General features: G+C 39.9%; 2 protein-coding genes across 5 annotated transcripts in view; one reads left to right on the top strand and one right to left on the bottom strand.

Moving 5' to 3' along the window:
• Positions 1-64: 64 nt before the first annotated feature.
• Positions 65-3,304, bottom strand: ora5 (olfactory receptor class A related 5). The gene is made up of 2 exons (XM_087270035.1): positions 805-3,304; positions 65-544 (listed from the first exon to the last, which is right to left on the bottom strand). Exon 1 carries the CDS (start codon positions 2,364-2,366, stop codon positions 1,467-1,469), a length of 900 nt encoding a protein of 299 aa, XP_087126161.1. The 5' UTR covers positions 2,367-3,304; the 3' UTR covers positions 65-544; positions 805-1,466.
• A 1,464-nt stretch (positions 3,305-4,768) lies between these two features.
• cplane1 (ciliogenesis and planar polarity effector 1) overlaps positions 4,769-27,893 on the top strand; it is a 61,020-nt gene continuing 37,895 nt past the window's right edge. For all 4 annotated transcript variants that reach the window (XM_087269937.1, XM_087269935.1, XM_087269936.1 and 1 more), the window contains exons 1-16: positions 4,769-4,848; positions 5,201-5,342; positions 7,976-8,111; positions 10,753-10,872; positions 12,374-12,612; positions 12,685-12,791; positions 13,692-13,848; positions 16,638-16,741; positions 18,684-18,866; positions 20,127-20,376; positions 22,092-22,229; positions 22,351-22,979; positions 24,068-24,258; positions 25,647-25,727; positions 25,902-26,060; positions 26,240-26,392. In XM_087269937.1, coding sequence (XP_087126063.1) covers positions 5,205-5,342; positions 7,976-8,111; positions 10,753-10,872; positions 12,374-12,612; positions 12,685-12,791; positions 13,692-13,848; positions 16,638-16,741; positions 18,684-18,866; positions 20,127-20,376; positions 22,092-22,229; positions 22,351-22,979; positions 24,068-24,258; positions 25,647-25,727; positions 25,902-26,060; positions 26,240-26,392 — 2,785 coding nt within the window. In that variant the 5' untranslated portion in view covers positions 4,769-4,848; positions 5,201-5,204. The remainder of the gene's footprint in view (positions 4,849-5,200; positions 5,343-7,975; positions 8,112-10,752; positions 10,873-12,373; positions 12,613-12,684; positions 12,792-13,691; positions 13,849-16,637; positions 16,742-18,683; positions 18,867-20,126; positions 20,377-22,091; positions 22,230-22,350; positions 22,980-24,067; positions 24,259-25,646; positions 25,728-25,901; positions 26,061-26,239; positions 26,393-27,893) is intronic.

Below are 27,893 nucleotides of genomic sequence, written 5' to 3'. Positions count from 1 at the left end.
TTCGTCCTCCTGCTAATGTAGATGTTGGACTGAAGCAGCTGATCTTCATTTACACTCAGGAACATACATGTACATAAAAAAATCTAAATATTAATAACTTTAAAGGATTTAAGATGCTGATGTCCGTCAAACGCGTCATATCAGTCTTTTAAAAGGCTCTACCAGCAACAAGAGTTGAAAAAAGGTATGAATGCTTCCTCATAGTTATTTTCTAACAAATAAAGTAAAAGAGATTCCTTATAAATAATTCATTAATTATATCCGGCCCGTCATTATATGACAATAATATATAAGTGATATCTCCTCAAGCTGTTCCTTTCGTGATGACTGTTTTAAGATTGTCTTTTGGTACTGTCCTACAAAAATATTTTGGAAAAGTGTCTTGAATTTTATTCGAAGTAAAATTTATAATGAATGGACCTTGTATTGGAAAGACAGTGTTGGGCTTTACTGAGTATGAACAACCTAAAAGTAAACAGTGGTATGTGGTGAACTTAATTTTGCTGCTTGCTAAATTTTCTAACTCCAGACATATGGTTGAACTCTGACAGCCTGATCTCAAGAGAAAATGTAAGTATTTTATGTTTTGGCAGTTTAGTGGCTAATTCGTACGAATTTGTACGAGTTCAGTCGTAAGAAAATGTACGAATTTAAAAAGAAGGCGTGGCACCTAACCCCACCCCTAAACCCAACCGTCATTGGGGGATACGCAAATCGTGCTAAAATGTACGAATTAGATCGTACAAATTTGTACGAATTAGCCACTAAATGAAAAAGTTACGAATTGCCGTGAGATTGTTGAACTCTGAACAAATTTAAACGAGAACTTTTGATCCAATTGTCTCATAACAAAAAGGCTCTAAAACTTCAACTGTCTGCGGCTCTTTCCCTATATTCAATGAGTAAATTTAGCTTTTTCAGTTTGTATTTTTGTAAACCGTGTTAGCTGTTTCTTCTTTTTAGTTTTGTTTTTTTTTTGCAGTTCCTTTCTTCATTGTTAAAGAGAATTCTTCTGCCTATTTGTTGTAAAAATCCAGCTTAACCCAGCATAGGCTGGTTGGTTGGTTTTAGCTGGTCGACCAGCCTGGTTTTAGGGTTTTTTGGCCATTTCCAGGCTGGTTTTAGCTGGTCAGGCTGGGAGATGACCAGCTAAAACCAGCTTGACTAGCCTAGCCAGGCTGGGAGTCCAGCCAAAACCAGCTATATGCAGCTTAAACCAGGCTGGTCAAGCTGGTTTTAGCTGGATTTAGCTGGTCATCTCCCATCCTGACCAGCTAAGACCAGGTTGGAAATGGGAGGAAACCAGCCTGGAAATGGCCAAAATCCCTTTAAAACCAGTCTGGTCGACCAGCTAAAACCAGCCAACCAGCCTAGGCTGGTTTAAGCTGGATTTTCCAGCAGTATATATACGTGTATAAATCGTATACACTGTTTATGGGAATGATAAAAAAAAATAAAATAAAAAACTACCAGCAACAAGAGCAGTTGAGTTTCTTCACGCCGTGCAGGTAGACATACGGGACAAAACAGGTGTATGTGGCTCCGATAAAGTTGGTCAGCTTGACCACCAGGATGGAGTTCCTGAAGCCGCTGTAGATGCGGAGCACCAGGTGAATGAACCAGCAGAAGATGAAGATCGAGGCTACCGCCACCACACTCTTCGCCGCCCGCACATGAGTACCGGAGGACGGGTTACCGGACGACCTGACCTCCGTCTTCTGCTCTGATCCTCCGGAGTGATCTTTAACCCTCTTCTGGCTCTGGATCAGCGTGACCACGATCTGCACGCTGGCGTACGTGATGCCCACAAGAGGAACCACATTAGCAACAATCAAATAAAGCCCGTCAAACGTCTTTTTCTCCGCAGGAGTTGGGAATTTTTCCTCACAAACTTCCAAACTGTCATTTCCGTCGTGTTCAGCTATGAAGAAGTGAGGGACGCTGAATGTTAACGCCACCATCCAGCTCCCGAGCAGCAGCCAGAGCACCAGCCGGAGATTGTCCAGCTGCACCGGGGCTCCACCGCGCCGGACGGAGCCCACCAGCTTCTGGTGCCAGTACAGGGTGATGAACATGGTGGAGAAGATGCTGCTGGTCTCCGAGAGGTCTGATGAAAACTGGAGCACGCTGCAGTAGTTTCTGCTCAACAGCCAGCTGTTCAGAAACTGCGCTAAAGTGTCCGGCAGGTCCACCATGCAGTTGGTGATGAGGTTGGAGACGGCCAGATTGATGAAGAGCACGTCATTCGGCCTCAAGCGGGATCTGGATCTAGGGAGAGAGCGCAGAGCCAGCCAGAAGTTCCCAGTGATGCCTGTAACGCAGAAAAAGGCTCGGATTGAGGATTCAACCCAGTCTTGGAGCTGCATCTTCTCCTACTGAAGTCCGCGTGCGGTTGCAGATCCAGCGGCTGAGCTTTATCAGGTATGAGCCGATGATGTGAGAAAGCCTGACTGCACTAGTTTGGTTCTGTCTGCTCAAAACTAAACCAGAGTTTGTTAAACCACCATCCTGGAACAGACCCCTGGTGACACCCAATTGATTTTGCCCACAAAACTTCGACGGTAAACGCCACAGCTGTTGTTTTCTGCTTATGTCAGCAAACATAACATCATCATCCTGATTATTGCGCTCATAAGCAGGTTTTTAATTCGGCAAGTGGCTTAAACATAATTGCAGTGACGTCTGGTCATAATTATCAAATCACATGAGAACAATCATTTCGGTTTCATTGCGTTGCTTTACAAATATACACCGAGATGTTTTACAGACAAATAATGTCGAACATCTACTCTGTTAAAATAGTTGGGTTAAAGATACCCCAACATATAACCCAACTATAGGATAATATAGCACCTTCCCTATGGGTTATTTTAACCGAATGCATGGGTTATTTTGAATAAATGTAATTTTTTTCCATTATGGTATTACTATTAATTTAATAATTATGGCTGGGTAAATAAGTAACATACAGTTTACAAAAATATTGAAAATGCTTAATTTCCATTACATTTTAGTTCCAGACACTTTTGGTAAAATAAATCAAGAATCACAAACAATGAGGAAACAGAACAAAGCCTAGACAGTTATAAACTGAGCAAGCAGAAACTCCTGTGCAGAATATGGAGCTGTGTGTGCTGTAGAGGCTGTCCAGCAGCTGCAGCAGGCTTCACTCAGTGTCCACAGTGTACAATACAGTTTAACCACATTCAAACGCTTCTAAAAGATGGGCTTGGATGGTGAAACAAATATAAACAACGACACTGAGGTAATTTGTTAAAAAATAACAACAAAATTATTTAGTTATAGCTTAAATAAACTTTATAATGCAAAAACAACATTATGCACACATATTAATACAGCTGTTCTGTGTCAGTTAAATCAGCTGACTGTTGAAATTTTAATATTTAACTCAACTGGTTGAGTTATTAAATAAATAACCAAACAAACATTAAAAATAACCTAACAAAGCACCAAATATTTAACCCAACTGGTTGAGTTATTGATAAATAACTTAATAAAGGTTAGAAATAACCCAACAAAGCAGCAAATATTTAACCCAACTGGTTGAGTTATTAATAAATAACTTAAAAAAGTAAAAAAATAACCCAACAAAGCACCAAATATTGAACCCAACTGGTTGAGTTATTAATAAATAACCTAATAAAGTTTAAAAATAACCCAACAAAACACCAAATATTTAACCCAACTAGTTGAGTTATTAATAAATAACCTAATAAAGGTTAAAAATAACCCAACAGAGCACCAAATATTTAACCCAACTGGTTGAATTATTAATAAATAACTTAATAAAGGTTAAAAATAACCCAACTGGTTGAGTTATTAATAAATAACCTAATAAAGGTTAAAAATAACCCAACAAAGCACCAAATATTTAATCCAACGGGTTGAGTTATTAATAAATAACCTAATAAAGGTTCAAAATAACCCAACAAAGCACCAAATATTTAACCCAACTGGTTGAGTTATTAATAAATAAATTAATAAAGGTTAAAAATAACCCAACAAAGAACCAAATATTTAACCCAACTGGTTGAGTTATTAATAAATAACCTAATAAAGGTTCAAAATAACCCAACAAAGCACCAAATATTTAACCCAACTGGTTGAGTTATTAATAAATAAATTAATAAAGGTTAAAAATAACCCAACAAAGCACCAAATATTTAACCCAACTGGTTGAGTTATTAATAAATAAATTAATAAAGGTTAAAAATAACCCAACAAAGCACCAAATATTTAACCCAACTGGTTGAGTTATTAATAAATAAATTAATAAAGGTTAAAAATAACCCAACAAAGCACCAAATATTGAACCCAACTGGTTGAGTTATTAATAAATAACCTAATAAAGGTTAAAAATAACCCAACAAAGCACCAAATATTTAACCCAACTGGTTGAGTTATTAATAAATAACCTAATAAAGTTTAAAAATAACCCAACAAAACACCACATATGTTTAACTCAACCACTGGGTTAAATAAATAATGTTTTTAGAGTGCAGGCAATTTTAACTTCCATTGTTAAACATGTATAACATTACATCCATTTATTCTTTTTCTTTTCGGCTTAGTCCATTTATTAATCTGGGGTTGCCACAGCGGAATGAACCGCCAATTTATCCAGCACATGTTTTACGCAGCGGATTGTCTTCCAGCTCACGCTCGAGAAGTCCATTGCGCATGCGCACCGACCGCGTCTGCTTCTATGGAAACAAAGCGGGAATCATGGGAATTCTGCTCGATCCTTGGAAAACCGGAAGTAGAGGGAGATTCGAAACACAGCGGATTACAGACGCGCGATGTGCTTATTAAAAGCATGGCATGATGGTAAAATATAAGCACTCTTTATTCTACATCTTATGAGTGTTTACACTGCTCCAGTGCGCGTGTGAGGTTGTGTTGTCGTACTTGAGCTAACGGTGTTGCTAACGCTGTTGCTAACGCTGAACAGTAATGAAGCTCGCAGTCATCTGTCAGACCTCAGCTCAGTGTTTACAAACGCTCCTCTCACGTATTTAAAACGGAATTAATGTCTGTCTGCAATTGTATTCACATGCTGTATTATAATATTATCATCTAAGCTGCTTTAATGTCTTGTTAATATGTTATATGGACTGAAAATAAGAGTTTCTCGGATTGATTTGTTTCCTCTCGTTAACTTCTTCAACTACACAAACAGCTGAATGCTGCAGGGCGGAGAGCGTCTGGACGTCCTCCCAAACTCACCAGAAGTGCCAAGAATGGAAGTGAAGCTGGAGGTTTTGCTGTCGTCCAGCATCAAGCGCAGGAAGCCGTGGCCCAGATTCTGCTGGCTGGGCAGAGTAAGATCAGTTCACACAGACACCCCATCCAGAACCATTCAAGATGCATTAACATGCTTTTAAAGGAAATCTCAGTAAAACAGATCTATAGCTGTGATCTATTTTAGATTTTAATATAACAGTTTAGTGTCTGAATGTATAAAACACTGTTAGTATTTATTTATTTATTTATTATAATTTTTTTATGTATAGACATCAAAAGAACAGCATTCATTTGATATATGAATCTTGTATAGCATTATAAGTTATGATAACAAATAAATGAAAAATAACTAATTAGAATAATAATAATAATCAAATCTATATTATTCCCAGAGATGAGTTGTGGCTGGAAAAGCATCCGCTGCGTAAAAAATGTGCTAGATAACGTTAATTCCGCTGTGGTGACCCCGGATTAATAAAGGGACTAAGCAGACAAGAAAATGAATGAATGAATAATAAATATTTATTGATTGTCAAATCATAATCTGTTTCCATCCACCTATTTCATGCGCATTTTGCATATGCGCATAAAAAACAGTTGATGGAAACGCCATGATGCGCATACATTTTGAAAATGCGCATAAAAAACTTATGCGCCTAACTGGGTAGGATAAACTTTTTATTTAAGAGAAGAAAATATATAAGAGAAGATGCGCATAAACTGCGATGGAAACACTTTTACCGCACAAACTCCAGCATGCACATTAATAAAGGTCATGTGATTTTGTTAAAAGAGATCATGTGATGCTTAAAATGTGTGTGAATGGATAAAACGTCAGGCTGAGCACATTATAAAACATCTGAAATGTTGTTTTGGTCATTATAAAACGCCTTACCATTTAGTATTAATGTTATTATATTATTAATGACCTCCAGAATCAAGAGCGCCTGTGCTCCGCGTCTGACACCTTCAAACGCCGCTGCGCGCTCACTGCAGGTCAGGATTGTCTTCTGAGGCGCATTCATTTAGAAAAGATTGACGCAGCTTCTCCTACTGCAGCAAATGCAGTTTTTACTGTTGATATTTGGCGCCAGTTAATCAGGAAGTGACGATTTTGTTCGTTTTGACTCGTTGGATGGAAACGCTGCTTCATTCGCACAACTTTTATGCAATAATCCAGTTTTGCGCATAAAGTTTATTCACATTTTTGGATGGAAACATAGCTATACAGCAGGGTTTTTCAAAGTCTAAGACAGTGGGCCTCCCTTTTGACACAACTTATCCATTGGCGCCCCCCTCCTCCCAAACACGCACGCACGCACGCACGCACGCACGCACACACACACACACACACACACACACACACACACACATATATATATATATATATACAGTATATATATTATAAAGACACAGACAGATGTCAGACTGTTAACTCACTTTTATCATCATTTGCATGAAAGGTCAATTATTTACAGAATAATAACAAGTATTTTAATATAACGTTTTTATAACTAGGATGATGGTTCAATATGAATAGAACAGATCCAAGAACTGTCCATCCCAGTCAAAACAGTCGAAGTTTAGCGGGTCTCATGCTGTCATTAGCCAAAATATCTTGACAAACCACACTTAAATGTCGTGGTTCATCAGCTGGTCCTGTCCACGAAAATCCTAAACTCAAATACTGACCATCATATCGTTGTCTTTTGGGTTTAAGCCCTGTACTTGAAGGCTTTTGTGGCGAGGGGGCGTGGCCGAGAGCCGTGGGAACGGAGTGAGGCCACCGCGTAAGTGGATACACCTGCGGTGCTCACCTGCCTCGGATCCCACGGAAGGAGCTCTGGATCATAAAAGGAGGAACGAGGGCAGAGGAAGCCGAGAGAGGACTGGGCCGGGACATATTTTACTTTTGCTTTCAGTTTGACGGCAGTCTCCGTGAGGAGCTACTGTCCGTTTGTTTTGGTTTAGACAGCAGCCTCCGTGAGGAGCTGCCGTCACTGTTATTAATAAATCATTTTAAAACTGCGTCGGTTCTCAGCCTCCTTCTTCCCGGCGGCCAATGGGCCGTGAACTTCATTACAGCTTTGAATCGGGGGGTTGTAATAGCAGGCATATACCTGTATTGGCGGGCTTGCCAAACAGAAGCGAATTCACAGCTATGGCCTTCTGGGTAAAAAAGGTTTTCTTATTTTTGACGTATTATTATTTTTTGCTTTGTTTAATTAAAACAGTTAAATATAGTAAAAAATACATATAATAATTAAACTTAATAATTGTATTTTTATTATATTATATTTTTTCCCGCGCCTCCCCTGACATGCTCTGGCGCCCCCCAGGGGAGGCGCGCCTCACACTTTGAAAACCCCTGCTATAGAGTGATTACTGAAGGACTTTTGAACGTTACACTGAAGACTGGACAATTGCTAAAAATCCAGCTTAGAATCACAGCACAAAATTACATTCATTCATTCATTTTCGACTTAGTCCCTTTATTAACCCAAGGTTGCCACAGCGGAATGAACCGCCAACTCATCCAGCACGTTTTTACACAGCGGGTGCCCTTTCAGCCGCAACCCATCTCTGGAAAAAAAAAACATTTCAAGTGTATTATTATTTTAAATGTTATTTCAATACTCTTTTTAATGAATTTTGATCAAACGATACACATTCAGTAAGCTACACCTCGGCACTGCTTTTGTTTTTCCAGGAAAAGGAAGGAGTTTTTCTCCTAGATGACAACCGAATCAGTGAAATCCATTTGTCATCAGGACGGACCAAAAAGAAGACCCCCAAACTCCAGCCGCTGCTGCAGAGGGTGGTGACCATGTCAGCGTCTCAGAACGGTAGATCAGCAGATTCTGTGCTGTGATGTAACATAACCTAATGTGCTTTTATTCTCGATTATTCATTATAATCAAGAAGGCATTCGGCGATTCAACAAGACGAGGCACTACACACAACAAGCGCTGAGAACACAGAGGAACTGTTAGTGCTCAGAGAATTACCTGCTAGTAAGGAGGGGGAGTGTTTTTATTTTATAGAGAGAGAAGAGTGTTTCTGCAGGTGGTTTGTCAAGCCCACTCGCCTGCATGAGGCACACTTCATTAATACACAGTGATTTTTATGGCGATTGTGCAAAAGTGTCTGATGCAAAACTGGTGCAAGTGTCAGCGAGATTGTTGGAATATCTAGCCAATTCCATGCATGTTCAATAAGAAAAGGTCTGGAGAGGGTTTTCTTCAACGCAATGCCAAAAATATGAGTAATTTATTAGATACAAATGAATAATTCGATGACAGAGCTCTGGGTTACGTTACCCCAGTGCAATACAAGAATTACATTCAGCATATATGTATTCACAACTGATATTAACAGGTGGAGTTTTGGTTTAACGTCACGTATCAGTCATTCTGCAATCCTTTGGCTCTTTGTAGCCCCTAGACATACTTCCTCTTTCTGCAACCCTTCTCTGCATACCAGAACTGAACAATTACATGCATTTTTAATATATTTCACAACATCTACACAGATCATGCTCCTTGTGACATGTGCAGACAGAAGTCTGGAACAAACGCTACATTTATTCTTATTCTGCTTTTTCCTCGGGTCCGCCGTTTTTCTAAAAGTATGCAGCACAGTAAAAAAGAGGAAGTGTACAATAATAATACAATAGAAAAGATTGATTAATCTGTTGTCTAAACATTTTTTCTAATAAATAAAAACACAAAAGTAATAAGAATAAATTCCTTTTCTCCAACAAGATGAAAGAGTGTGTTTTCTACAGGTGGTTTGTCAAGCCCACTCACCTGTGAGGAAGCGCCATGAGATTTTTCAAGTTACTGAAAAAGCTTAGGCCAAAGTTAGGTTTTTTATACCGGTCAAGAAATTGTTTTCCGTATAAAGCCCGCAAAAAATTAGTAGAGAGTACATTTCTGTCTATAATGGATTATGGTAATCATCTCTATATGCACGCAACCGCTACCCTATTAAGAAAATTAGATTCTGTTTATCATGCAGCAATACGTTTTGTCACAGGTGCAGACTCACGGACGCATCACTGTATTTTGTATGATTCCTTAGACTGGTTATCTCTATATCAAAGGAGAAAATTAGATCTGTACTTATTTATTTTAAAGGCTCTTTTAGGTAAATTACCATCCTATATTTTTAATTTATTAACATTTCACACCAACAATCAACATACTAGATCTGGTTCATGTATTCGTCTGATAATTCCAAGGGCACTATCAGAACTTGGCAAACGTGCTTTTTCCGTTTACGCTCCCAGGGCTTGGAATGACCTGCAAAATCAGCTCAATCTTGACACTCTTCCGACTCTGAGTACTTTTAAACATCTTTTATACAACATTTTAAAGGACACCTGCAATTGTTTGTTATGAGCTGATGTTTTTAAGAATGGTGATTTTGTAATTTTGTGGTATTGTTTGTGATTTTTATATGAAACTTTATGAGCTGCCTGCCATCTTGACCAGGTCTCACTGGAAGAAGAGACAGTACTGTCTCAATGTGATCTCCTGGCTAAATAAAGGAAATAAATAAATAAACATGTCATCTGAAAGACGGTGCTCACTGACAGTATAGCGTCCTCATCACTATACTGGGGCATTAGGACCCTCACACACCACAGGGTGCTTCTCAATTCTTATTTGTGCATCCATCTTAGCTGCACCCCTTCAAGATGCGAGGGAAGGATGCAAGGAAAAGATGCGAGGACAGAGGAATTAAGTCAATTGATATACCCTCGTCTCCTTGACTTGTAGTGTTATTTGATGTGCTATTAACTCTGTGCTGAAGGTTGTGTTACATGGGGTGACACGGTGGCTCAGTGGACTCACAGCAAGAAGCTCCCAGCTGGGTCAGTTAGGGGTTCTGTGTGGAGTTTGCATGTTCTCCCTGAGTTGGCGTGGGCTTCTTCTGGGCACCTCGTTTTTTTTCAAATCACATGCGCTATAGGGGGATTGAATAAACTAAACTGACCGTAAGAGTATGAGTGTGTGTGTGTGTGTGTGTGTGGGAAGGGCATCTGCTGCGTAAAACGAATGCTGGATTAGTTGGCGGTTCATTCCGCTGTGGTGACCCCTAATAAATAAGGGACCGAGCTGAAGGAAAATGAATGAATGGCTGAGCTTGATAGAGAAGCGAAGAAGCGAGGACGGATATTGTGAAGCACCCATAGTGTTCCCATATGGTCTCCCATCCAGATACTGGCCTCGGTCGGCCAGTCTTGGGCTGCAGGTTGATACGCGAAGCTAGATATGCTAACAGACATTCTCATATAAAACAGCGCTAAATAACAGGGATGTGTCACTGAAACATCCTTACTAATAATCTGTGTAGTAAGCATTAATTCCAGGGGTGACAGCGCATTTGTGCTTTTTTAGTGATGGTTTGTTGGTAACATTGTGTGTCGTGTTCTTCATGGCTGCAGTTCTCAGCTGTGTGTGTTTCTGGTCTCGTGTGCAGGCATGTGGCTGGCTGGTCTGCTGGTCTCTGGTGAACTCTTCCTGTGGAATAAAGACAAGGATTTATTGAAGACGGTCTCCGCTGTTCCTGAAGTTCATCAGCTGCTTTCTCACATCAAAGGTCAGGATTCGAATATGTTTCAGTTTTTGAAATCAGTGCATTTCAACTCCGCCTGGTTTCTTTTTTAACTCAAAGTGTAGTTCAAACACTGAATGAATCCTAATTCAGTTCAGACTGTGATTCTGACTCAAATCAGTTCAAGTTCAGTTCAAACACTCAATGAATCTGAATTCAGTTCAGATGTTGATTCTGGCTTAAATCAGTTCATGTTCAGTTCAAACACTCAATAAATCTTAATTCAGTTCAGACGTTGATTTTGACTCAAATCAGTTCAAGTTTAGTTTAAACACTAAATCTTAATTTAGTTCAGATGTTGATTTTGACTCAAATCAGTTCAAGTTTAGTTTAAACACTGAATCTTAATTCAGTTCAGATGTTGATTCATGACTCAAATCAGTTCAAGTTCAGTTCAAACACTCAATGAATCTGAATTCAGTTCAGATGTTAATTCTGGCTCAAATCAGTTCATGTTCAGTTTAAACATGAAGTTCAATTCTGGTGAAATTTAGATTTTGACTCAGATCGGTTCAAGTTCAGTTTAAACACCAAATGAATATTGAATAAAGCTTAATTCATTTTAAATATTGATCCTGTCTCCAATCATTCTAAGTTCAGTTCAAGCACAGAATGAATCTCATTTCAGCTCAGTGTTTTTGGCTCAATCAATTCAAGTTCAGTTGAAACTTAACGAAACTCGGTTCAGTTCAGTGTGTTGACTCAAATTGGTGCAAGTTCAATTCAAACACAGAATTAAGCTTAATCTGTTAAAACTTTGATTTTTTTTAATCACTTCAAGTACAGTTCAAACACTGAATAAATCTTGATTCAGTTCAGATGATGATTTTGTCTCAAATTAGTTCAAGTTCAGTTCAAACACTGAATAAATCTTGATTCAGTTCAGATGATGATTTTGTCTCAAATTAGTTCAAGTTCAGTTCAAACACAGAATGAATCTCATTTTATCTTAGTTTGTTTGACTCAAATCAGTTCAAGTTTAGTTGAAACACTGAATGAACTCAACTTCAGTTCAAACTGAATAAATCTCCTATCAGATCAGTTTGTTGACTTAAATTAGTCTAAATTCAGTTCAAACACTGAATGAAGCTTAATTCAGTTAAATTCTATTCTGACAAATCAGTTCAAGTTCAGTTCAAACACCAAATCAATCTCAATTCAGCTCACTTTCTTTTACTTAAATCAGTTCAATTTCAGTTTAAACACTGAATCAATCTCACTTTAAGTGGGTTTGTTCGGTCAAATCAATTCAAATGTTGATTCTGACTGTTCAAACACTGAATAAAGCTTAGCGCAGTTCAAAGTTGGATCTAAACTCTCGATTGAAGCTGTAAAGTTTCCATTTATGAGTCAAATGTCATTCAGCTCTAAAACAGCTCTATTGGAGACGACCATCATTATTCCACTCAGTGTAGTTGTTTCTGGTTATTTTAGCTGTGCATGCTCTGAGATCTTCCTCACACTGACCTATGCTTGTCTCCTGAAGCCTCACTGTCTCCAGTTCCTCTTTCTCTGCTGGTTTCGGAGTCTGCTCAGAGAGTGGTGCTGGCCGCTCTTACCGGACAGGTTTTCCTCTGGGAGTGTTCAGCACCTCAGGATCTGAGCGGGCCACGGGACGGGATCATCGCGGGCCACTGGAGTCAGATATCCTGCCAGGAAAACACTCCGCTGCCCTCCACAGCAGACAAAGAGGCTTCCCTTCACTGTGTGCTTGTGAAGAGCCAGGTACAGCAGCACAAACACACAGCTAGTGTTCAGACTCCAGTGTGGGTGTTTATTTCGCTGTGCTGTTTTCAGGCTGTTGGTGACGTGTGTCTGAGCGCATTCGTCTTCACTGCTGAAGCGCAGCTCATCGTCACCTTCCTGAAGATCCAGTGGGACTCCACATGGGACAGCAAACTCGGGTTAGTAGAGGATAAATCTGCTACTGTTTATTACAAATCCAGATGTGCTCTTCATTTAAAGTGACCTATTCTTTTTACAAGATGTAAAGTAAGCCTCTAATGTCTCTAGTGTGTCTGTGTGTGAGAAGTTTCAGCTCAAAATAGCACACAAATAATGTTTTATAGCTCTCTGAAACCGACCCTTTTAGGCTTTGATCCTAATTGTGGTGTTTTGGTGACTGTCGCTTTAAATTTAAATGAGATCTTTTTTTTTTTCAAAAGAGGGCGGAGCTACAAATGCCCTAAGTGTCAGCATAGTGGCAGATTCACCTCCTATGCTAATGAGGGAGAGATGGTCACTAGTGGGCGGGGCTTTCCCCCTCTGATGACACGTACAAAGAGAGAATGTCAATCAAAGTGTTTCTGCAAAGTGTTTCTGATTATAAACAATGCAATTAATTAATGTTTACCATCAGAAGCTGGTTATATTCACACACTGCTGACACATAACTGTGTTTAAATCTCTTACAAAGTAGATTTCTGCATAATAGTCCCCTTTTAAAGGCATCAGTCTGTGTTTTTTTTATTTTTTGGAAGTATTCGTTATTATATTTTAGGTTATTTATTATGAATTTAATTAAGTAATTACAACACTGGTCTAATATTGTGTAATTTGGCTCCTTTTGTAAGCTATTAAAACCTCTTGAGGCTTAATTTTAGTATTTTACTGTTGTACACTTGAAGGCAAAATGATATGCCCTCCTCGAATTGATTGGTATAATACATTATAGCAGAACACACAGATTATTCAATTCAATTAAAGACACTTTTATTCAAAGTATACTAAAGTGCATGCAATTCTCAATCCTCCCATGCTTCATTGCCGTATTTAGATCTGCGACGCTGCTTTTTGATTGACAGTTCAGCAGGTTTCCGAGTGAACTGGATCTCGAAGAGTTACCCGCTGAACCAGCTCCAGCCTCCGTGTAAACCGGTGAAGTCCAGAGGTGCTCTGGTCCCAGCGTTCTCTCCAGACGGTCAGCTGCTGGCAGTGGTGCTAAACCAGAAAGACCCCAGGGTGAATTTAACACCACACACAGCACTAGATACTCTCAGCTTCTGCAGACGCTGTGTGATGTTCTGAATGTGCATAATATTTTTGCGGCAGATGAACGCAAGTTGCTTTCTGTATGTCCAAAAGCTTTCAGTAAAAGCAGAATGACCGCGATGTGCGGACGTCTTTCCATTTCGGCGCTCGATTGCTTGCGTGGGCGTCACCTAGCAACGGCCGTAAACAAAACAGCAGTTCGATGACGCAAGCGTACTAGCGTTCAGAAGGAAAAAAGACATTGTGAACACAAACCAACCGAGGAGGTGGCAAGGGGAGACAATTGAACTTGAGTACAGTCCAGGCAAATGAACCAAGTGTGAAAGCACCCTAAAGGGCACCTATTATGCGCATTTTTACAAGATGTAAAATAAGTCTCTGATGTTTGTGTGTGTGAAGTTTCAGCTCATAATAGCACACAGATAATGTAAGGCCGTACTCACACTGTCTATAGTTGCCTCGAACCGGGCCAAAGCACGCTTGTCCCCCCTCCCGTCTCCCCCGATGGCCCGCACTCACACTATAATGTGCCTGGGCACGCTTACGTCATCGCTGCTGCGCTGTTCAGTGAGCGCTCTCGCTTAGCACAGAGGAGATTTCTCTAGTTATATCGTGTCAGTCGTTTGTTATGCAGTGACATGCAGTCAAATATTTCGCCAAACAGTCCTTAGGGATGCGGGGACACACAGTCAGATATTTCACTGAACAGATCCGCCACTTTTGGCGCTCATAAGCAATCATAAACACTCGTGCTGCAGTAATGAGAAGGTCTGCTGAAGGTGCAGCTGTCGTGCAGTGAGGGGTTTGCATCTTTAATAATCTACGGCAGTTTGTGTTCACTGAACAGTAAGATTGATTAATAAATCCATATGAAACAGCCCCGTAAAAGTCACGTCTCGCTTTCAGTTTCGGGGTTTGGCGCGTTTTGCACTCACACTACAAACGTACTGCGCCAAAGCCCAATTGAACCGCGCTCAGGCACACCTCTTCCAACCGGGCCAGGGCCGGCCAAGTGAACCGTGTCTGAGCCTGATTCAGCGCACTCACACTTCTCAAACCATCCGGGAAACGGGCCTGAGCACGGTTCGGATTGCATAGTGCAGGGGTTCTCAACTGGTTTGGCCATGGGACCCACATTTTCACATGGTCATCAAGCCGTGACCCAAATTTTTAGGAATTATAATATGATTTTAGGAATTATAATTCATTTGTATTTAATTGTTAACATACACAACTAGTGACAGATAAATTATGAGAAAATCACCAAGACTTACAAATAAACACTATTTTATTGCTGTCATTTAACAAAATGGATTCTAGAAATTCTAGAAATATTACCAAGTAAAAATGTCAAATACTGTAAACAGTGGTTAGTGTAAGGAAAAGTTCAGTTACCATTAACTAAATTGAACTTAACTAAACTGAAAACATTAACACTGATCTGCTTGAACTGAACAGAAACCAGCAAACTGAAGTAAAATTATTAAAACAATCATAACCATTTTATAATAATCAGCAGTTATTTGCTGTTCTGCTTGTGTGTGGGCTTTCTCGGCCTTTGCTATACGGTGAGCACAGTAAGATGTACTTGTTTTGAACATAAATATGTTCGGCACTTTTGTGATGCCCTCAGCTTTTAGAGTCGTCTTAGAAAATAGTCCACCGGTTTTTCCTTGCAACTGGGATGTTTGGTTTCTAAATGTCGTTTTAATTTAGGTTTCATTTCTCTCGTGAAAGCACCTCACTACATATGACACACTGAGGTTTTAAGCCTTTTTGTCGTCAAAATATGTAAATCCACACTTTACATATTCGGGGTCGTACTTGCGCTGGAATTTCACATGTCAAAAGGGTATATGCGGAGCTAACGTTAGTGCTGTTCCCATACTGATAAACTTCCGGTGACCTGTTATTGTGGACTTTTTTTCCCATTTTATACGGTTCCTTTTACAGCATCGATGTTGTAATGTCATTAAAATACATTCATTTAGTTGCTCAAGCGTAAAACGAGAAAAAAAAGCCGTTTACTCGCACACGCCCCTCAGAATCAGCAGGCTAGCGCAGAAGCTCCATTAAATATACTGGGGTAAAATAAATGCTCATTTTATAAAGACATGGCGGGGGGAAATGTAATGTAATGCAGTGCTTCTTGTACAATCTGAGGCCCACTTTACACCGGATATCACTCAGCCCCTGGAGATCGCTGATTTTTAAAGAAAACAGACCTTAAACGCGCCGGTTTTTGCATTGCAGTTCGCCAAAAGCGCTTAACCCAGGTTACTGGCAATTTAAAAGTCCCACTAGCATGCTTCGGCACGCGCATTTCAAAATAAAAGTCCGATATAAGCAAAATAAGTTAAATATTAAACTTTTGTTGTTGTTTTTTTGATCACACACTCCACCAGTTGAGAAACACTGGCATAGTATGAGTGCGCCCTAACTCTCTGAATCTGACTCTTTTAGGCTTTGATTCTAATTGTGGCGTTTTGGTGCCTGTCGCTTTAAATTCAAATGAGACTGTGCTCTTTTAAAAAGAAGGCGGAGCTATGCATCAGCTATGCATCAGCGTAGTGGCAGATTCAAAACAGGACTAACGTTATCTGTGAAACACTTTAGTAAACATGTTAAATAATCCAATGAAAGGATTGATGAAGTTAGTTGCTCGTTATATTCTAGCAAACATCAGACTTCAAACTTCCTAAAGACACATTCGTTTTCTTCAAAATAAAAATAAAAACATCTTGGTGTGTTTTCATCAGGCTACCCAGGTGTTGTTCATCAGCACGCTGAACTTTGTGACCGTGTCCAGTCTGTTAGGAGGATGCGGCGTGAAGGTGCTCAGTATACCAGCTAAATATGTCAGGTGAGTGTGTGTAGTCTCAGCTAGATTTCTGCCCTGACTCTGCAGATCTGACTATGCTGTTTCAAGATGGAAGATTTAAATTTGTCATGTGTTCAGACGTTTAGCTCGTACAGTACATATCAACACATAACAGGTGAAAGTGGTAACATTTGCATTAAATATAAAAGGAAATAGCAGATGATAATTATGAAATAATACCTGAATTATTTAATTCATGATTAAAAGTTTATATGGTAACACTTTATAATAACTACACGCTATGAATCATTTAAGCATTAGCATCTAGTGAATTCATTATTTGTTAAGCATTAACTCTACATTAATAAGCGTCTGTAAGCAGTTGATAACTGCAGCTGCAAATGCTCTATTCCTGACTTACAAATATATTTAAAATGTGTTTCATAATTGAACTTTCATACTTAGTTAATTAAATTAAATTGAATTGAATTGAATTTTATTTGACAGATTTTAGACAAACTGTACAAAAAGTATTCCATACACTTTGTTAAAAAAAAAAAAAAAAACTGTCGAGGATAAAAACACAACAAAGCCCTGAGCTTATTTCCATTGTAGTCCTCTGTTAAATAAAAACAATGTATGGCTTAAAAATACCAATGATGCGTAAAACAAACAGTCGCCACAGCGGTACGAACAGTCAAACTTATCCAGCACATGTTCTACACAGCTAATGGCCTTCCAGCCGCAGCCCTATTCACACTCAAGTAACATATAAATTAAAACATCCTCGTCCACCATGCAAACTAATTATCCTCATGAAACAACCTTCTTTCGATAGCTAAATGATGATTTATTTTTCATTACTTAATTAAGTATCGCATTATTTACAAACCAGTTGTATTTAGGAGTAGTTGAGGGATTTTAGGATCATTCAGAATGAGTTAGTAAATGATTAATAAACTTTTGAAATCAACGTTTATAAATCTTATTATTCAGGCTTATACTAATAGTTAACTAAAATGTTAATAAATGCTTTTTTAACTCAACTTCACACAGTTTTGTGACCTAATCTAAAGTGAGGACCATTTATGCTGCATAAATCCCTTATTAATGACTATTAATGGCTCAGAATCAAATGAAGAATAATCTTTGCAATCTTTTTCTAAAAAGTAAAATTACTGTAAAGTTTAAACATTGCTGAATAACGCGAGTGTCAAAATACGACATAAAACTGGATAAAACAACAACAATATTACAATTTCACAATATAATAAGGTGCAATGTTTAAACTCTACAGTGATTTTATTTTAGATTAGGTTGCAAACATTTTTTTTTCATTTGAAGCGCAGTTTCATTAGTGTATCTTTAAATGAAGAGGAGTGAATAATGTCATTTTTCCTGTTTAGAATTGAACTGAACCTTTATTTGTCATTTATAAAGGATTTATAAAGCATGAATAGTCCTCACTTTAGATTAGGTCACAAAACTGCATGAAGTTGAGTAATAAAGCTGTTATTAACATACATAGTAACCATTACTATATGCCTGAATAATAAGATTTATAAACGTTGATTTCAATAGTTTATTAATCATTTACTAACTCATTCTGAATGACCCTAAAATCCTTCAATCCCTCTTAAATACAACTGGTTTGTAAATAATGCGATACTTAATTTAGTAATGAAAAATAAATCATTAACTAAGTATGAAAGTACAATTATTAAACACATTATATAGGTGCTTATAAGTCAGGAATAGAGCATATGTAGCTGCAGTTATAAACTGCTTACTAACGTTTATTAATGTAGAGTTAATGCTTAACAGATAATAAATTCACTATTTGCAAATGCTTAATAAATAAATCATTGTGTGTAGTTCTTACTAAGTGTTACTGTTTATATTTATAGATTATTTTGTGCATGCTGGGTATATTTTGGTGTGTATAAATATATGCAGGACTATTGTATGAAATATTTGTGTGCAGGTCGTACTGGGTTTGCTGTGTGAGCTGGATGGCAGAAGGTCTTTATCTGGCCTGTGTGCTGAAGCGAGGCTCTCTGCTCATGCTGGCTCGTCTGGCCGGACTTGTCTCTCTCTCCACCACAGGAAGTAGCCTGGAGTTCAGCGCTTCTCACTTCCTGCCTCTTCACCCTCTGGTCACCTACAGGTCAGTGCTTTGCTTCCAATATTTATTTCTCTGAGTGGTTTATAGGTGGTTGCTAAAAGGTTTCTAGCATGGTGCGTTATCCTGCTGGAAGTAGCCATCAGAAGATGGAGACACTGTGCTCATAAAGGGATGGACATGGTCAGCAGCAATACTCAGGTAGGCTGTGGCGTTGATGCTCAATTGGTACTAATGGACCCAAAGAAAAACTCCCCCACACCATTACACCACCACCACCAGCCTGACCCGCTGATACAAGGCAGGATGATCCATGCTTTCATGTTGTTGAGGCCAAATTGTGAGCCGAGCATCTGAATGTGTCAGCAGAAATGGAGTCTCATCAGAGCAGCAACGTTTCTCCAATCTTCTATTGTCCAGTTTTGGTGAGTCTGTGTGAATTGTAGCCTCAGTTTCCTGTTCTTAGCTGACAGGAGCGGCACCCGGTGTGCTCTTCTGCTGCTGTAGCCCATCCGCCTCAAGGTTGGACGTGTTGTGTGTTCAGAGATGCTCTTCTGCAGAGCTCGGTTGTAACGAGTGCTTATTTGAGTTACTGTTGCCTTTCTATCAACTGGAACCAGTCTGGCCATTCTCCTCTGACATAAACAAGGCATTTGCGCCCACAGAACTGCCGCTCACTGGAGATTTCCTCTTGTTCAGAACATTCTCTGTAAACCCTAGAGATGGTTGTGCGTGAAAATCCCAGTAGATCAGCAGTTTCTGAAATACTCAGAGCAGCCCGTCTGGCAGCAACAACCATGCCACGTTCAAAGTCACTTAAATCTCCTTTCTCCCCCATTCTGATGCTCACTTTCAACTGCAGCAGCCATGTGATTGGCTGATTAGAAATTTGCATTAACAAGCAGATGGAGCAGTTCTTTTTTTGTACCTAATAAACTGGCCGGTGAGTGTATATTGTTGCTCTACTGTTTTTAATCTATGCTGGAAATCAGTTTGTGATATTTTCTGCAGACGCACTCCTTTACAAAATCATTTCAATAAATATAAAGTGCTAATTATTTCCAAATAGAGCTATTCAAGGTTATTTGGTGAAATATCGCAATGTAAATCGCAGAGAATAAAAACATTGCGACTGGGATTTTTCCTATGCAGCGCCGTCCTGATAAGTACTGTGTATTGCATGTGTACTATTTTCCCGATATATTGTGCAGAGTTATGTCAGCTGTACATCAGAGGCACACGCTATCCCGCAGTGAATCTCTCAGCTGTTTGACAGTGTTTTCCTCTCTCTGCTCTGCTTCTCAGGCCTCCAGGCTCCCAGCAGGCAGAAGACGGTGGCCAGTGCAGCTCCAGCATGTCTCTGCGGGACCCCCTGAGGCAGCGCTACTCCGTCACCTGCCACCATCTCCAGCCGTTCCTCCTAGTGTCGGACGGCTACATGGTGACGGTGCTGCGGATGAGCAGACGGCCGAGTGCTGCTGCGCTGGTGAGCAGCCTGCTGATGGACGCCGCACAGGGGCTGGAGGACATGCGCAGGAGTCTGGCAGCAGCTCAGGTGCGTCCTGGAGCCGTTTATTGTCATTGCTTGATGGACCCGTTTCACAAGACATGTTTGACGGTCATCATAATTAGCACTGCATGATATTGGAAAAATATTGTTATTCTGTGATGTACAGCTGTAGTCCACTCTTTGTTTTACAGAAATAGCACTATATCATGATACATACAGTAAAAGCAGAAGTTTTCATACACTGTGTAAAAAGGCAGGTAACCATTTAAATAAAGTCAGATGTTAATGTGATTAAACCTTTTCTCTTTTAGGTAAATTAGGGTGATCACATGTGTTTCTGTTCTGCTTAATAGCACAATAATGAGAGAGATATTTGTTGAGAAATTGTTATAACTCTTCTTGAAAGTCAAGTTTACACACAGTAAGATTATTCTGCTTCTGAATAAGCTCAGATGATGATGTCGAGGTTTTGGAAGTTTCTGGTTGGCTAATTGACAACATTTGAGTTAATGTGAGGCACAACTGTAGAATAGTGTTGAAGGAAAAGCTCAAACACACTGCTTCCTTGTGTGACAACATGGAGAATCAACAAGCCAGAATCAACAACAAAGCCAGATTACAGTTGCTGAATGACACTGGGGAAAGACTCATGTTTGGAGACATGTCCTGTGCTCTGATGGAGCTAAGATTGAACTGTTTGGCTGTAATGAGCAGTGTTACATTTGGAGGACAAAGAGGAAAGCGCACAAGCCTAGCAACACCATCCCAACTGTGCAGTATGGGGGCGGCAGCATCATGTTGTGGGGCTGTTTTGCTGCAGGAGGGACTGGTCCACTTCACAGCATAGATGGCATCATGAAGACAGAACATTATGGAGAAACACTGAAGCAGCATCTTGAGACATCAGCCAGGACATTAAACTTGGCCACAAATGGGTCTTCCAGACAGACCATGACCCTAAGCATACTGCCAAATTAGTTCAAATGTGCTTTAAGGACAGCAGAGTGAATGTTTTGGAGTGGCCATCACAAAGCCCTGATCTCAATCCTATAGAAAATGTGTGGGCAGAGTTGAAGAAGCTTGTGCGAGCAGGACAGCCTACACATCTGACTCAGTTACACCAATTCTGTCATGAGGAATGGGCCAAAACTCCTGCAAACTATTGTGAGAAGCTTGTGGAAGGAGACACAAAACATTTGACCGAAGTTATACAGTTTAAAAGCAAAGCTAAAAACATACCAAGGAAATGTGTGTAAACTTATTTATGAAAATTTCTCTCATTATACTGGCATTTAGCAAATGTAAATCATTTAGGCGATCCTAACAGACCTACAATAGTAAACGTTTAGTGATTTACCATCAGACAGTGTCCTTTTTTTAGAGTGTATGTAAACTTCTGGTTTGAACTGTATATTGTTATCTGGATATGAGATATTTTGACCTGAGATTAGTTTGGTTTTATCACCCAGCCCTAACAGCTGATGTAGTACTGCTGGTTTGATTGGCAACGTGTGTCTGTGTGTGTCTGTCTGTGTGTGTGTGTGTGTCTGTCTATCTGTGTGTGTGTGTGTGTGTGTGTGTGTGTGTGTGTTTGTCTGTCTGTCTGTGTCTGTCTGTCTCTGTCTGTGTGTGTGTGTGTGTGTGTCTGTGTGTGTCTGTGTGTGTGTGTGTGTGTGTCTGTGTGTGTCTGTGTGTCTGTGTGTGTGTGTGTGTGTGTGTGTGTGTGTGTGTGTGTGTGTGTGTGTGTGTGTGTGTTTCAGCCTCAGGCCAGGTCGTGGCTGGAGTCCATGTCCTCTCTGACGCTCACTGGAAGTTTTGTGGCTCTGAAAGAGAAAGAATCGCTGCTGTCCACTTTACCTCTGTACCTGCAGGACACTGGAGACTCAGAGAGAGCTCAGGTCAGCCTGCGATAACACATATTATAACACATCCCGTGATGTGCTTTGAAATGTGCATACAGGGGGCCTAATCATTCTGACTTTAACTGTATAGGTCTATGTTATTCTCTGCTGTCTTTAGGATGAGGAAGACTCTGATGAAGCTCCGTGTGTGCGCTCGCACATGGAGGATGAAGGCCGGCTGGAGTTTGCGAGTATGTTCGACACTCTCCACGCTCACACACACTCTCCCACACACGCCGAACCCTTGGATCTGAAGGGTCTCCATAGGAGCGTCATCACGGCCTGGGCTCTGTGTGTTTCTCTGAGCGTCCCGCAGCCAGAGCGACTCCTCCGCTTCTCAATCCTCTGCATCGGTCGACTCATGAAGCTCCTCCAGCTCTCAGACTCCAGCAGGAGGACTAGAGGATCATGGGTAACCCCCACCATCCACACCTTCAGGACTCTGCTGGGTTTTCTGCCATGGGACGCCTCTCGTTCCTGTCTGAATATCGCAGTGGAGCTCTGCAAGTGTTTCGTGGAGATGTTCCTCCCGATTTCTGCAGCCGTTTCCTCGCAGAGCTTCAGCGCGGCTCTGTTGGTCCTTCAGCAAGCATCTCAGAGTATAAACCAGACCTACAGCCTCCTTCCGAGAGCAGTGCATTATGGGGAGAATGACCAGCTAATGTATTCATCTGACATGTTTTCGGTTCCAGTGTTACGGGAAGATGCTGATGCAGGGATGCCGCCACAGACAGCACCTTCTAAAAGGTTCGTATCGAATTTCTTGAGTGCTTTTTTTCATATTAGCTGGTGTTCCAGGTGTAATCAAATCCCAGACACTACGTTCCTCTTGAATGTGTGGCTTACGGCTCTTTCAGTTCGTCTTCATTTCTCTAGCGCTTTTACAATGTAGATGGCGTCAAAGCAACTGAACACAGAAGTTCTAGTGAATTGAACTAGAATTCACTAGTTTTCTGTGTGTGTGTCTCCAGTCCAGTTTTCTGACTTAAAGTTCAGTTCAGTGTGGTTTAATTTTCACTGCTGAAAGTCCAAACACTGAAGAGCAAATCCATCGATATGCAGCTGCACAAATTCCAAACCAAGCAAGCCAGTGGCGACAGCGGCGAAGAACAAGCTTCACAAATAGACGAAAGTGAAATTCATCTATCTTTGCTTTCAAAACTGCAAAACGCAACAGTTCTGAATGCTTTGAAAAAAAAAAAACACATCATAAAGCATGAGGGTGTTCAGACACAGCCACTAGAGATGGATTTCACGCTGAGAATTTGAGGTGCAGTGGGAAGACACCCGGAAGTATCCTGAGTCACACAGGAATGTTCTGTACCTGGCGGTATATCTTATCAGTGAAGAGAAAGTGACACATTTATTATTTCATCGTCTTCAGAGTGAACTGAAAGTCCGTTCTGAATGCATGCTGAAAATAAAAAGGGATGTCAGAGCTCATTTTCAGCTAAGGGAAATGACACTAGTTAGTAGGGCTGTGCAATTAATCGAAAATTGGGTTTCGATTTCGATTACGGCTTCTAACGATTATGAAAAACCATTAATCGAGATAAACGATTATTCCATCATATACCGCCTCCACTCCAGTTCCACGTGAAAGTGACTAAAAAATGTGCTGTAATGCAACTTTTGCAGCATGGGATGCGCATCATTCATATCTTTAAAAGCGCGAAAGAGCACGTGCTGTCGTGTATCATTAGAGGCGCACTCAACTCGCGCAGGATTGGAAGAAGTGAGCTAATGTTGACACAATGTTTATTTCTGGTTGAATTATCATGTAAATAAAGGGATTTACACAGTTGAGAGCATCGTGGCCTGTGTTGCGCTTTCAGATTGCTGGTCATTTGGCGTGAGGTCTACAGACAAGCTTTGGGCTATCAGGAAGAGTTACGTCACAGCAGAGGTCAAGCTGGTGTAAAGGGCGAGATTGAGAAGATGTCACTGATCATACCTCAGATCCAGCAAGCTTTACAGTCAGCTGGAGAGCGTCTGGAGGAGAGCCACACTCTGTGCTGTTTCACCGGTGAGCATGAAGAACCATAACACAAGATCCATCTAGGGCTGCACGATATTGGCAAAATGTAACATTGCAATAGTTTGTTATTTTGTTAGTGATGTTTTCACCAGAGCACTTGAACATCTCTATTGTTAAATAACTGATCATTTTAGATTGATTGATATTGTTCTGTATGGCAGTGTTTTCCAACCCTGTTCCTGAAGGCACACCGACAGTACATATTTTGGATGTCTCCCTTTTCTGACCCATTCATTTCAGGTTTTGGGATGTTTCTCAATTCCAAGAACGGAGATAATGGACTTGGATTCTTGTGAGAACCAGTCTTGCTAGGTCACCTCAGAACGAACTCGGGAGGCCGCGAGAACAGGGAACACGTCCTGTGAGAAATGAGATGCTGCATTCTTCCTGATGGTCACGTGACCTTTACGTGTTTTTACTGAAATTTATGCAAACATTACAGCATTCATTCAATGATTAATGAATTATATACTTTTCATTAAGACTTTACAGATATACGTTGCACAATATAAATAAAACAGGTTTTAATACGAATTTCAGCAAATAAACACTCTTAATGTGTTTATGCCTTCATTAAGATTTTCATGGTGATGTTTATATTCACCGTCTCATTTAGGGAAACTCCTAAGTGATATCTCTGAACTTTAATAATTAACCTTAATACAATGCTGCGCTTCCCACCTCCAGTCGCAATGAGTTTTGCGCTCAAGTCTGCATCGGTGCATCCTCGATAACAAGAACACATCCGGGAGGTTTTTTACACGTCCTTCGTTCTTGCGGTCTGAGTTTTGGAACTGAACTTTGGTGGTTGATGATGACAATACACGAGAACACGAGGACGCAAGACCACTGAAGATCGCATATTGAGAAACAGCCATGGAGTTTCTTCTAATGTTCTGATGAGTTGATTCAAGTGTGTTTGATTAGGAAGAGGTTGAAAATGTGTACTGCTGGTGCGCCTTTAGGAACATAGTTGGGAAACACTCCTGTGGGGGAGTGCATCTGCATACAAATGTAATAAAGCATGGATAAATACTATAAAGGATACAGAATGTAGATACAAATGTGTGTTAACAGCATTCAGGTATACAGTAATCGAATAAAAATTTTTAAAAAATAGCTGTGTAGTCTTCATTGTATAAATAAAGTACATCATTAATCGTTATTAAAGTCTTATGCATGAATGTTTTTAAAATCCTCACACAGCCAAAAGCCTCAAAAAACATGCAAATGATCAATTATAATCCAGATTTAACATTGCATATCACAATTGCGATTGTTTACATAAGGATATTGATGCAAAAACGATATAAAGTGTGGCTCTACTTCAATCACTATGTCATTGTTATGATAACAACCCTGCTGTCCGTCCTCAGGTGAACAGCACTTCATTTTAGGAGAATATTCAGAGAGTGTTCGGGTGTGGAGGAATCAACTGTGGGCCGAGAGAGAGAGAGGTCAGTCACTGCTTTTGAAGAGATATTCACCTAGAAATGACATTCGCAGCTAATTTAGTCGTCCATTTCATTTAAGATAGAGGTGATTTTTTTTCCTTCAGTAGATCATTAAAGGGTTAGTTCACCCCAAAGTGAACATTTCCTGGTGATTTGCATTAGTTCTGTGTCCTGCAGCGGGCCCAATGGCGTGTTATCTGGAGACTCGCTGCTGTCTGGCTCTCCTCTACTGTCAGCTGTTTCAGTATCGCCTGCGGGACGCTCAGGCTCTGTGTGACCGTCTGGCTCTGCTGCTTCATCCACAGACTGGACCAGAGGAACAGCAGACAGCATGCGGTAGGGTTATTACTTCCGTTCACATGAGAGTTTGGTATAAAATGAGATTTTTTTCACTGAGTGCAGAGTTAAAATCACAGCGGTCTTGAACATTTGAGCATTCGGTTATTCCAGGATTGCTGTTATGAGAGCTAATTCATCGACTCGGTGAAGTGTTTCTCCTCCTGTTTTCCCTGTAGATGAGCTGGTGTTGGATGCTGTTGGTCGTGAAGCGGCCTGCGCTGTGGTTCAGTCTCTGGCCAGGTTCATGGCTGCGTATTTCACCAACCAGCCACTCTTCATCCTCCCGCCACACAATGTAGATGTGCTGCCGCCACTGCATTTACCACACCGTGAGTGATTGTGGATGCGCATGGTCACAAATACTTCTAATCGTTATTTATGATTTTATTAAAAACACAAAGTTATTTTGAAAGACTTTTTTACTATAACAACAATAACTTAAATTACACTGATTACACTTTACAATAAGGTTTCATTAGTTCATGTAGTTAATATACAGTTGAAGTCAGAATTATTAGCCCCAACTTTTTTCTTATTTAAATATTTGCCAAATTATGTTTAACAGAGCAAATAAATTTTCGCAGTATGTCTGATAATGTTTTCTCTTCTGGAGAAAGCCTTATTTGTTTTATTTTGGCTAGAATGAAAGTAGTTTTAAATTGTTTTAAAATGCATTTTAAAGACAAAATTAGCTATATTTACTTTCAATAGTCTTTAGAATAAGCGTTATACTATAACTTGCCTAATTACCCTATCCTGCCTAGTTAACCCAATTAACCTAGCCTTAAAATGTCACTTTAAGCTGTAAAGAAGAAAATCTAGTCTAATATTATTTACTGTCATCATGGCAAAGATAAAATAAATCAGTTATTAGAGATGAGTTATTAAAACTATTATGTTTAGAAATGTGTTGAAGAAAATATTCTCTCCGTTGGGCAAAAATTGGGGAGCTAATCAGGGGGGCGAATAATTCAGGGGGCTAATAATTCTGACCTTAACTGTATAAACTAACTTGAAATAAGTATGAAGAATGCATGTACAGCATTTATTAATCATAGTTCAGCGTGTATTAATGCATTATTAAAGTAAAAGTTCAAGCTTGTTAACATGTTAATGCACCGTGAGCTAACATAAACAGTTTTATTAGCATTAAGGTAATGTTAACAAAGATTAATAAATACTGAAATGCGTGTATTGTTTATAGTTTGTTCATGTTAGCACATATATTAACTAATGCAACCTTATTGTTAAGTGTTACCAACAACACAAAGCAAAAAAATAACACATTTTATTGACAGCGAACAAGTTACGAGGTTTCATTTTACCTATTTTAAAGGCTTTTTTTTGAGATGTTAACAGATGTGTGTGTGTTGTGCAATAAATAAGACAATGCCAGCACCTGTCAGCTTTAACTGTGGGGAAAACTGGATAATGTTGAGCTTTTGTCAGCTACTTTCAGCTTCCGATTTTAAAATGGTTTTGGGGGCGGATCAAAATCATTGATGTAGCGCTAAACTGCAAGAGCAAGGATGATGCGTCGGTTTCTCATTATTATTTATAGCCGAGTTTTCTTATCTATGAGAAGAGCCGGCTGCTTAATTATTCATGAGAGCACGTGCTTTCCGAAGACAAAGCAGACCTGCCAGTGCCAAGCCCAGCTGTGAAATCCTACATTGACACGGACCCACGGCACACAGTATTTAGCCATTCATGAAGGGCTAAATGTGTTTGTTTCCATGACCCACGGGGTTTGCTGCATGTTTTCCCGCAATCCTATCAACGCCGATACAGCAAAAGTGTGTGTGTGCTGCAAGTATTTCGGGAGAGCAG

The sequence above is a fragment of the Danio rerio genome, chromosome 10, assembly GCF_052040795.2.
Source record: "Danio rerio strain M-AB ecotype USA chromosome 10, GRCz13ab, whole genome shotgun sequence".
NCBI lineage: Eukaryota > Metazoa > Chordata > Actinopteri > Cypriniformes > Danionidae > Danio > Danio rerio.
This window is presented reverse-complemented; position numbering and strand designations above follow the sequence as displayed.